We start from the raw sequence: 11,877 nt of genomic DNA, 5'->3' as shown, positions 1-11,877 counted from the left end.
CTGCTCCCTCTCCCTCTGGTAACCACCTATCTGATCTCTGTATCTATGTGTGAATTCTTTGATTTTAGATTGGGATTTGAGGTATCAGTGTGAACTCATACACTTCAACATAGGTGATAGATGACGGATTAGATAGATGATAGAAAGGTAGATAGATGATAGAGAGATACATGGATATAAATGTGTGTACATGCATAAACATATATTCCCTAGCTCTGTCCACTGAGAGGCCTGGGACCAGTGGCATCCCAATAATGATGAGCACACTTTGATATGTTTTGGGGGTCCACTCCACTCCATCCTATAAATTGCTGTTTTTCCCTGGCTGCCAGTTTTTAAGGTTTGTGGATGTGACCTTTTTCCTCATTTTATTGCTGATGCTGAATTTTTATGGTCCTTGACATTCACACTGAAAGATGAGGATCATTAGCCCAACTTCACAGCTCAGGAAACTGGGGTTCAGAGAGGGAAAATGATGTGTCCACCGCCACACGGTAGTGAGTGGGGGAGCCAGGGATCTGACCAAGGTTGGTCTGGCTCCAAAGTCCTTGCTCTTTGCTCAAAGGCACTGAATAAAAAAGAGAAAAGGAGGCAAAGAGAGAAGACACAAAAATCCTTCAGAGCAAGAGTGAGAGACCAGGACCTGAGTGAGACACAGGGGGCAGGACACAGAGGAAAAGAGCAGGAAGTACAGAGATCATGCCCCAGTGCAAGACAGACAGGTGGAGCCTGAGACCTCCGGGTAGCATCTCAGAACCTCTATGAGCTGAGGGACCAGCTCTCCAGGGTAGAGTAGGTGGAGCAGGGCTGGACATAGGGCTTCTGAGCTTGCAGCTTTGATGGGGAATAACCCAAGACCTCAGACCCCTCACTCTCTGCAGGAAACCGTGGGACAACAGTGTCCATATGGGCAGAGGGACAGACGAACCTTGATCTCTTAATCATCACCTAGACTCCAATCCCACCCCAAGTGGCAGCTGTTCACAGAAAGGGACTGTAAGAAGTCCCAGCTCCACCTTGACCAGCCCTTGCAGAGACTGGCCCTGGGCAGAGGGTGAAGGAGACATGGCCGATGCCTTCTCAGCTCTGGGTCTGTGCTAGCCTAGGGCCTGACATTCACCACAAGGGTTGGCTAGCAGCAGAATGCCTTCCTTCCTCATCCCCACACCTATGGTACCTCCCATTCCCACCAAGTCTGGAGGAGAACGAGTTCTAGTCTCCATTTGGAGCAGGAGGGTAAGGGACAGACAGAGTTTGAGGTCGGAATGAGGACTGGGGCTACGCACTCTAACAATTTCCAATTTGGGTCTCAATTCTAACTTGGAGGACAAGTATTAGGATATAGCCCCCATTTGGGCAGGGAGCTGTTAGAGGAGGTCATTGAGAGGATGTGACTGCCAGTTGACCTATAAGCTGGACCCGGGCAATCAGAGGCTCCTCACCCCTCCCTTGTTCTTGGAATGTATGTTGTGCCCACTGTTCCCACAGTGGGAGCCATTTTCAAGGATGCAGCCTTGAGAGAGCAATGTATTGTTGAGACCATCTGGGTGGTATATTTGACTGAATTCAGTTAAGGCCTCTACATATACCTTTAAGATTCTGGTGGGCAGGTGCAGAGATCTACTCGTCTTGCAGCTGCCCAAGACAAGCCTCATATGTAAGTTCCCTTGCTTATTAAATTGCTACCTACCAATCTGGAGTACCTCTTTCTTGGGTCTCTCCTTGCCCTCCATGTATGGGAGCCAGCCCAACAGGAGCCAGAATCAGAGCTTGGGGTGGGTGGGCTCTTCTCAATCATGGGGGTGGGAGAACAAGCCTTGAGCAACTAGACCTAGGTGGGTAAATTCCTGGCAAATACGCTGCCATTGTCATTACCAACCCCACTCCCCTAGGCTTGCATTATACACAGTCTGGGAGAGAGACACCATTTACATAGACCAAACATGAATGATGTTCCCTGAGTTGGCCAACATGGCAGATATGTACCTCCAACCTTCCTATTTATGGCAGACATTGCTAATCAGTCAGTCTCTGCTCAGTCTAGTCAAAGGCTCAGAATCCTTCTCCTGAGACAAACTCAGGGTCTCAGACAGCCATTGCTGATTCCTCAGAACTAACATATGAGAGTCTAAGTATCTGCCATCATTTACCCTGATGTCTTGGAGCCTGTCAAACAGAGAGAGGCTGGGGAAAAACCACTTCACTCTTTTATTGGGAGGGGAATACACTCCGTCACAATGCAAGGCTCTGAACCCAGCAAGATCTCTAGCTCGAGATGCAGCTGGTTGGCCGTGACTCTGTAGTGACCCTTGATGAAACCCTGGGTAGCACAGGAGTGGCACCTCCAATAGGCCTGGATGATGCGGGCAGCGTTGAGCAAACAGCAATACCGCCAATGGATGCGCCACATGCGGACCCAGGACTGCAGCCTGACTGCTGCCCACTCCCTCTGTATAAAGGTCTCCAGTGCCATCCGCCGCTTATCCTCCAGCAGCTTCACTAGCTTCTGCCTCCACCAGTTCTGAATGATCAAAGCTCTGAGGGCCGCATGCAGCAGCGTCCGGCGCACCAGCGTACCACGCCACCAGGCCTGGATCTTTACGACTTCCGAATCACTGGTAGGGGGTTTATTTTGGTTTCCTGTGATCTAGCAAGAAAAAAGAGGAGACATTCAGAAAATATTTCCCACCTACTTCAGCCCTAGGGTATGCCAGGAACAGACTCTGATTCCCTATCAATAATCATCCCTTCTTCTGAACCTCAGAAGCACTGGGCAAGGCACTGGCTGGAACCAGAAGACCAAAAGTTGTCTTCGCTAGCCCTCTCTGGTTAATGGACGTGGACACATCACGTTGACTTCTGAATCTCAGAGTCCCCAACTGTAAAATGGGAGTACATCTGCCCTGGCCACCAGTTTTACACAGATCAAGTTGGCAAGACTAAGGCAAACGCTATGATCTATGAGTCAAAGGGTTACCATGTTCCACGTGAGCCTGCACTCCCAACCAAGATCTATAACCCTTCCCTTCAGATCCCACCCATCTGCTGGAGAAGTGGCATCCTTTGCTAATCCTGCCCTTTCATCCTTGACTCCAGCTCCAATTCACAACCTACTCTCTTCCTCTGTCATGTCATAGTATTGAAAGTTTCCCCCATCCCAAAACGTTCTACCTCTCTTATCTCTTCCCCATCTTCACTTCTCTTGACTTTCACACTTTAAATCTTAACAAGCAAACATAGATGTACAAGCTCAAACACACACACACACACACACACACACACAATATTGATTAAGCCAAGCTTCCCAAATGTTGGCCATTCCATTCTGCAAACACGGCCCCCATATTCCCAGCCCCAGCCCTGTATGGTATGCGGAGAGGAGGTGATACTTCTCTGGGGGTCTTATTAGCATCATCCACTCTCTTTGTCTCAACCATATTCATAGGGTTAGCCTGAAAACAAAATGATGAAAGAGGACAGATAAGAATGAGTTAATTCCTGCTCTTAGCTCTGGACCATGCAAAAGACACTAGCCATAAGCACTAAGACACAAGGACCAGAGACATCCAAGTCAGGGCTCCTCCTACCTCCATATTCTTCTCTGAGGTCAGTGGTGCTGAAGATAAACCATTCAGTTCCCCTTTCTCCTGAGGCTCATCTTTAGTGTGTTCATTAATTTTTTTAGGCTGTTCCTTCTCCTGAAATCAGCGGTTAAGGGAAAGGCAAGAGTAAGGCTGCTCTCTCTCGTACTTCATCCAGTATCCCACATATTCCCAGCTTCCAGGGTTTCCCAGAGTATTATTCAAATGTCAGAGGGTTCCCTCACCCAGAGAGATCTATAGGGACATCTCTAAAAAGCATGGTTTGTCTGTCTCTCTCTTACTCACCACTGGTCCCACATGGATTGGGTGCAGATGGTTCAAATCCCCTCAGGTCTATGTTCCTCTAGCCATGGTGTGGGTAGAAAAAGTGGAGGGGAGAGACCTATGATGTCATAATGGCAGCTATGACTCAGGCACCAAGATGGCTCCCAGTAGTTTAGCCCTCTCCAAGGAAAAAATGACTAGTGAGCATGCATAGAAAGCAAGTTGACTCTGCAGGCTTGGGAAAAAGTGCACAAACTTGAGCATTCAGCACCACCCTAGGGAAAACAAATGGGAGGCTATCAGAATACAGCCTGACTTTGAGGGTTGAGAGAAAGCATACAATCTTAAGAGTCCCTCCCCTCAAGTGGGAACAAGAAGTGTGGAGCAGGCAAATGCATAGAAAAGCTCTGAGAAAGCATCAGAATCCTTAGCAGGGCTGACAGACAGAAAGGGGAAGAAAGCTCAACTAAAGAAATAATAGCTGAGAATGTCCAAATCCAGGAAAAGATTTGGACTTCCAGTTCATGACACTCATAGGTCCCCAGATTCAATCCAAAGGGATCTTATCAAAGACATAATATTGCAAAACTGTCTAAAATCAAAGACAAAGAAAGAATTTTAAAAGCAGCAAGAGAATAAAAAATTCTCACATATAAGGAAACTCCCACAAGGCTATCAGTGGATTTCTCAGCAGAAACCTTACAGGCCATGAGAAAGTGGGATGATATATTCAAGTGCTGAAAGAAAAATCTGCCAACCAAGAATACTTTACCCAGCAAAGCTGTCCTGTAGAAAGGAAGGCAAGATAAAGACTTTCCCAGACAAAAGGTGAGGGGGTTCATCACCACTAGACCTGCCTTACAAGAAATGCTGAAAGGAGTTCTTCAAGCTGAAATGAAAAAGGACACTAATTAGTAACAGAAAACATATGAAAAAATAAAACACACTGGTAAAACTAAGTATATAGTCAAATTCAGAATACTCTAATACTGTAATTTGGTGATGTGTTAATTACTCAACTCTAGTATAAAGGTTACAGGATAAGAGTATTAAAAATAGCTATAGCTACAATAATTTGTTATAAATACACAATATAAAAAGATGTAAATTGTGACATCAAAAACAAAATTAGGGGAGGAGTAACAGGGTGGGGTAGATGTATGCAATTGAAGTTGCTATCAACTTAAAATAGACTATTATAACTATAAGATATTTTATGTAAGCCTCAAAGTAGCCACAGAGTAAAAACCTATAAAGATACACAAAAGATAAAAGAAGGGAATCAAAGCATATCGCTATGGAAAAACACCAATTCACAAAGGAAGAGAGCATGAGAGGGAGAAAGGAACAAAGGAACTACAAAGCTGCCAGAAAATAAGCAATAAGATGGCATTAATAAGTCTTCATTATCAATAAGTACTTTAAATATAAATGAATTAAGTTCTCCAATCAAAAGATAGAGAGTGGCTAAATGGATTAAAAAAAAAAAAAAAAAGCCCAACTATATGCTGCCTAACAAAGACTCACTTCAGTTTTAAGGATAAACAAAGGCTAAAAGTGAAGGGATGGAAAAAGATATTCCATGTAAATGGAACCCAAAAGAAAGCAGGGACAACCACACTCATATCAGACAAAATAGACTTTAAGTCAAACTATAATAAGAGACAAAGAAAGTCATTTTATAATGATAAAGGGATCAGTTCATCAAGAAGTTGTAACAATTTAAAAGAACACTGGAGAATCTAAATATATTAAGCAACTACTAACAGATCTGAAAGGAGAAGAAAACAACAATATAATAACAGCAGGGGACTTCAACACCCTACTTTCTACAATGGATAGGAAAATGTCTCCATGGACATTGACACCTTCACCAACTTGAACCCCTGTGTGCTGCTGTTGGGCCCTGGGGGCTGGCTGAAAATCAATAAGGGAAAATTGGACTTGAGCTATACTTTAACCAAATGGACCTAATAGACATATACAGATATATACAGAATATTCCAACAGCACAAGAATACACATTCTTCTCAAGTGCACACAGAACATTCTCCAGAATAGATCATATGTAAGGTCACAAAACAAGTCTTAACAAATTTAAGAAGATTGAATCATACCAAGTATCTTTTCTGATCATAATGATATGAAACTAGAAATCAATAACAGAAGGAAAACTGGAAGACTCACAAATATGTGGAAATTAAACAACACACTCCTGAACAACAAATGGATCAAAGAAAAAAAATCATGAAACAAACAAAAATGGAAACACAACATACCAAAACTTATGGAATGCAGCAAAAGTAGTTCTAAGAGGGAATTTTGTAACAATAAATGCCTACATTAAGGAAAAAGAAAGATCTCAAATAAAAACCTAACTTTACACTTCAAGGAACTAGAAAAAAAATTAGCCCAAAGCTAGCATAAGGAAGGAAATAACAAAGACCAGAGCAGAAATAAAGGAAATGGAGACCAGAAAAAAACAATATAAGAAATCACAAAAACTAAGCTATATTTTTAAAAGACAAAAAAATTGACAAACTTTAGTTAGACTAAGAAAAAAAAGAGAAGACTCAAATAAATAAAATCAGAAATGAAAGAAGAGACCTTACAACTGATACCACAGAAACACAAAAGATCATAAGAGACTACTATGAACAACTGTATGCCAACAAGTAGGATAACCTAGAAGAAATGGATAAACTCCTAGAAATATACAATCTACCAAGACTGAATCATGAAGAGATAGAAAATCTGAACAGACCAATAGTGAGTAAGAAGATTGAAGCAGTAATCAAAAGCCTCCCAACAAAGATAAGACCAGAACCTGATGGCTTTACTGGTGAATTCTACCAAACATTTAAAGACGAATTAATACCAATCCTTCTCAAGCTCTCTCAAAAAATTTAAGAGGTGGGAACACTTCCAAACTCGTTTTATGAAGACAGCATTATCCTGATACCAAAGCCAGACAAGGACGCTACAAGAAAAGAAAACTACAGGCCAATATCCCTGAAGAACATAGATACAAACATTCTCAACAAAATAATAGCAAACCAAATTCAACAGCACTTTAAAAGGATCATACATCACAATCAAGTGGGATTTATCCCTGGGATGCAAGGATGGTTCAACATATGCAAATTAATAAATGTGATATACCACATTAACAGAATGAAGGATAAAAATCATATGATCATCCCAATAGATATAGAAAAAGCATTTGAAAAATTCAAAATCCTTTCATGATAAAGACTGTCAACAAATTTGATAGAGATGAAACGTACCTCAACATAATAAATGCCTTATATGACAAGCCCACAGCTAACATCACACTCAATAGTGAAAAGCTGAAAACTTTTCCTCTAAGATTAGGAACAAGATAAGTAAGGGTGCCCACTCTCACCACTCTTATTCAACATAGTAGTGGAAGTCCTAGCCACAGCTATTAGGTGAGAAAAGTAATAAAAGGCATCCAAATTGGAAAAGAAAAATTAAAATGATCTCTAATTGCAGAAACATGATCCCAAATATTAAAAGCCCTAAATTCTCCACCAATAAATTGTTAGAACTAATAAACGAATTCGGTAAGGTTTCTGGGTACAAAGTCAAGACAAAAATCAGTTGTGTTATTATACACTAACAAGAGCAAAAGATACCTGGAGACAAATGAAAATGAAAATACGACATGCCAAAATCTATGGGATACAGCAAAAGTGGTTCTAAGAGGGAAGTTTATAGCAATTCAGGCCTACCTCAATGAATAAGAAAAATCCCAAATAAAATAAGCAGTCTAACATTGCACCTAAAGGAACTGGAAAAAGAAGAACAAACTGCTTCCAAATTAGCAGAAGGAAGGAAATAATAAAAATCAGAGTGGAAATAAATGAAATAGAGACTTAAAAAAAACAATAGGAAAAGTGAATGAAACCAAGAGCTGGTTCTTTGAAAAGATAAACAAAATTGAAAAACCTTTAGCTAGACTCGCGAAGGAAGAAAGAGAGAAGCCTCAAATAAATAAAATCAAAAATGAAAGAGGAGAAATTACAACAGACACTTCAGAAATACAAAAGATCATAAGAGAATACTATGAAAAGCTATACACCAACAAATTGGATAATCTAGAAGAAATGGATAAATTCTGAGAATCATACAACCTTCCAAAACTGAATGAAGAAGAAATCAAAAATTTGAATAGACCAATCACCAGTAAGGAGATTGAAACAGTAATTAAAAATCTCCCAAAAAATAAAAGTCTAGGACCAGATGGCTTCCCTGGTGAATTCTACCAAATATTCAAAGACTTAATAACTATCCTTCTCAAATTCTTCCAAAAAATTGAAGAGGAGGGGAAGCTTCCTAACCCATTCTATGAAGCCAACATTATCCTGATACCAAAACCAGACAAGGACAACACAAAAAAAAGAGAATTACAGGCCAATATCACTGATGAACATAGATGCAAAAATCCTCAGCAAAATACTAGCAAATCAAATACAACAATACGTTAAAAGGATCATACACCACGATCAAGTGGGATTTATTCTCGGGATGCAGGGATGGTTCAACATCTGAAAATCAATCAATGTGATACCCCACATTAACAAAATGAAGAATAAAAATCACATGATCATCTCATTAGATACAGAGAAAGCATTTGACAAAATACAGCATCCATTTATGATAAAAACTCTAAATAAAATGGGTATAGAAAGAAAATACCTCAACATGATAAAGACTGTATATGACAAACCCACTGCTAATATCATTCTCAGTGGAGAAAAACTGAAAGCTATCCCTTTAAGAAGAGGAACCAGACAAGGATGCTCACTTTCACCTTTCTTATTTAACATAACATTGGAAGTCCTAGCCAGAGCAATCAGGCAAGAAAAAGAAATAAAATGGATCCAAATTGGAAAGGAAGAAGTGAAACTGTCACTGTTTGCAGATGACATGATTTTATATCTAGAAAACCCTAAACAGCCTCAAAAAAACTTTTAGAAATAAGAAATGAATACAGTCAAGTTGCAGGATCCAAAATCAACATACAAAAATCAGTTGTGTTTCTATACACTAACAACAAAGTAGCAGAAAGAGAAATTAAGAATACAATCTCATTTACAATTGCAACAAAAAGAATAAAATACTCAGGAATAAACTTAACCAAAAGGTGAAAGATTTTTACACTGAAAATTATAAAACATTGTTGAAAGAAATTGAAGAGGACACAAAGAAATGGAAAGATATTCCGTGCTCTTAGATTGGGAGAATTAGTTAAAATGTCCATACTTCCTAAAGCAATCTGTGGATTCAATGCAATCCCTGTCAAAGTTCCAACAACATTTTTCACAGAAATGGAACAAAGAATCCTAACATTTATATGGAACAACAAAAGACTCCAAGTAGCCAAAGGAATCCTGAAAAAAAAGAACAAAGCTGGAGGTATCACACTCCCTGATTTCAAAATATACTGCAAAGACATAGTAACCAAAACAGCATGGTGCTGGCACAAAAACAGACAGACAGATCAATGGAACAGATCCGAGAGCCCAGAAATAAACCCACACATCTACGGACAGCTAATTTTCAACAAGGGAGCCAAGAATATATAATGGAGAAAGGAGAGTCTCTTCAATAAATAATGGTGTTGGACAGCCACATGTAAAAGAATGAAAGTAGACCATTATCTTACACCATATACAAAAATAAACTCAAAATGGATTAAAGACTTGAATGTAAGATCTGAAACCATGAAACTTCTAGAAGAAAACACAGGCAGCACACTCTTCAACTTCGGTCTTAGCAGCATTTTTTCCAATACCATGTCTGACCAGGCAAAGGAAACAATAGAAAAAATAAACAAATGGGACTATATCAAACTAGAAAGTTTTTGCACAGCAAAAGCAACCATCAACAAAACGAAAAGACAACCTAACAATTGGGAGAAGATATTTGCAAATCATATATCAGATAAGGGATTAATATACAAAATATACAAAGAATTCATACATCTCAACAACAAAAAAACTAACAACCCAATTTAAAAATGGGCAAAAGATCTGAACAGAGATTTCTCTAAAGAAGATATACAGATGGCCAACAGGCACACGAAAAGATGCTCAACATCATTAACTATCAGGGAAATGCAAATCAAAACTACAATGGGGGCCGGCCCCATGGCCAAGTGGTTAAGTTTGCGCGGTCTGCTTTGGCGGCCCAGTGTTTCACTGGTTCGGATCCTGCATGCAGACATGGCACCACTCATCAGGCCAGACTGAGGCAGCATCCCACATGCCACAAGTAGAAAGACCCACAACTAAAATATACAGCTATGTACTGGGGGGATTTGGGTAGAAAATGCAAAAAAAAAAAAAAAGATTAGCAACAGTTGTTAGCTCAGGTGCCAATCTTTAAAAAAATAAAACTACAATGAGATAGCACCTCACTCCCACCAGAATGGCTATAATTAATAAGACAGGAAATTTATTTACTAATAAGCATTAGAGAGGATGTAGAGAGAAGGGAACCCTCATACACTGCTGGTGGGAGTGCAAACTGGTGCAGCCACTATGGAAAACAGTATGGAGTATCCTCAGAAAATTAAGAATAGATCTATCATACAATCCAGGTATTCCACTGCTGGGTATTTATCCAAAGAACTTGAAAACACAAATGCATAAAGATCCATGCACCCCTATGCTCATCACAGCATCATTCACAATAGCCAAGACTTGGAGCAACCTAGGTGCCCATCAAGGGATGAACGGATAAAGAAGATATGGTATATATACACAATGGAATACTACTCAGCCATAAGAAATGATGAAATCCGGCCATTTGTGACAACATGGATGGACCCTGAGCGTATTATGCTGAGTGAAACAAGTCAGAGGGAGAAAGCTAAATACCGTATGATCTCACTCAGAAGATAAAAACAACAACAAACAAATACATAGCAATGGAGATTGGATTGGTGGTTATCAGTGGGGAAGTGGGGAGGGAGGAGGGAGAAAGGAGTGATTAGACACAAATGTGTGGTGATGGATTGTAATTAATCTTTGGGTGGTGAACATGATGCAATCTACACAGAATTCAAAATATATTATGATGTACACCTGAAATTTATTGTTTAATGTTATAAACCAATGTTACCGCAATTTAAAAAAAAAAAGGACGAGAAAGGCCAGCCCCATGGTGTAGTGGTTAAGTTCAGCGCACTCCACTTCTGTGGCCCAGGTTCATGGGTTCAGATCCTGGGCACAGCCCTACACCACTTGTCAGCCATGCTGTGGTGGTGACCCACATACAAAGTAGATGAAGACTGGCACAGATGTTAGCTCAGGGCTAATCCTCCTCAAATAAAAAAAAGAGGAAGATTGGCAACAGACATTAGCTTAGAGCAAATCTTCCTCAGGAAAAAAAAAGACAAGAGATAACAAGACCTGGTGAGGCTGTAGAGAAAAGGGAAACTTTGTGCACGGTTTGCGGAATGTAAATTGGTACAGCCACTACAAAAGTAGTATGGAGTTTCCCCCCAAATTAAAAATATAACTAGGATATGATCAGCAATCCCACTTCTGGATATATATCCAAAGGAAATTAAATAACTATCTCAAAGAGAAACCTGTACTCCCCTGTTCACTGAATCCACATTAGCCAAGACATGGAAACAACCTACATGGCCATCAACAGATGAATGGATTTTAAAAATGTGATATATAGATGAATGTGTTTATATCTATAGATAGATAGATGATATAGACAGATACAGATATATATTGGAATATTATTCAGCCATGAGAAAGAAGGAAATCCTTCCATTTGCAATGACATGAACCTAGAGGAATTATACTAAGTAAAATAACTCAGTCAGAGAAAGACAAATACTTTACCATCTCATTTCTATGTGGAGTCTGAAAAAAAATCGAATTCATAAAAACAAGAGTGATTTCTAGTGGTTACCAGAGGCTCAGGGGTTAGTAAGATGGGGAGAAGCTGGTCAAAGGATACA

General features: G+C 39.9%; 2 protein-coding genes across 4 annotated transcripts in view; both read right to left on the bottom strand.

Annotated features, from left to right (window-relative positions):
- Positions 1–2,185: 2,185 nt before the first annotated feature.
- Positions 2,186–4,025, bottom strand: IQCF1 (IQ motif containing F1). 2 transcript variants are annotated; one of them, XM_005600602.4, is made up of 4 exons: positions 3,888–4,025; positions 3,588–3,698; positions 3,390–3,452; positions 2,186–2,647 (listed from the first exon to the last, which is right to left on the bottom strand). In XM_005600602.4, the coding sequence occupies exons 2-4, from the start codon at positions 3,591–3,593 to the stop codon at positions 2,201–2,203; spliced, it is 516 nt and encodes a 171-aa protein (XP_005600659.2). In that variant the 5' UTR covers positions 3,594–3,698; positions 3,888–4,025; the 3' UTR covers positions 2,186–2,200. The 2 variants fall into 2 exon arrangements, with proteins under 2 accessions (XP_005600659.2, XP_005600660.2); XM_005600603.4 differs by lacking the exon at positions 3,390–3,452.
- Positions 3,888–11,877, bottom strand: part of RRP9 (ribosomal RNA processing 9, U3 small nucleolar RNA binding protein) — a 33,110-nt gene continuing 25,120 nt past the window's right edge. Inside the window, exons 14-15 of one of the 2 annotated variants that reach the window (XM_070237513.1) lie at positions 4,724–4,755; positions 3,888–4,141 (exon numbers count right to left, since the gene is read on the bottom strand). In XM_070237513.1, coding sequence (XP_070093614.1) covers positions 4,039–4,141; positions 4,724–4,755 — 135 coding nt within the window. In that variant the 3' untranslated portion in view covers positions 3,888–4,038. Of the gene's footprint in view, positions 4,142–4,638; positions 4,756–11,877 lie in introns of both variants that reach the window. The other variant, XR_011426883.1, reaches the window with a different exon arrangement.

Source organism: Equus caballus, chromosome 16, assembly GCF_041296265.1.
Source record: "Equus caballus isolate H_3958 breed thoroughbred chromosome 16, TB-T2T, whole genome shotgun sequence".
Taxonomy (NCBI): Eukaryota; Metazoa; Chordata; class Mammalia; order Perissodactyla; family Equidae; genus Equus; species Equus caballus.
Note: the sequence above shows the minus strand (reverse complement) of the source record. Positions and strands in the feature narration are given on the sequence as shown.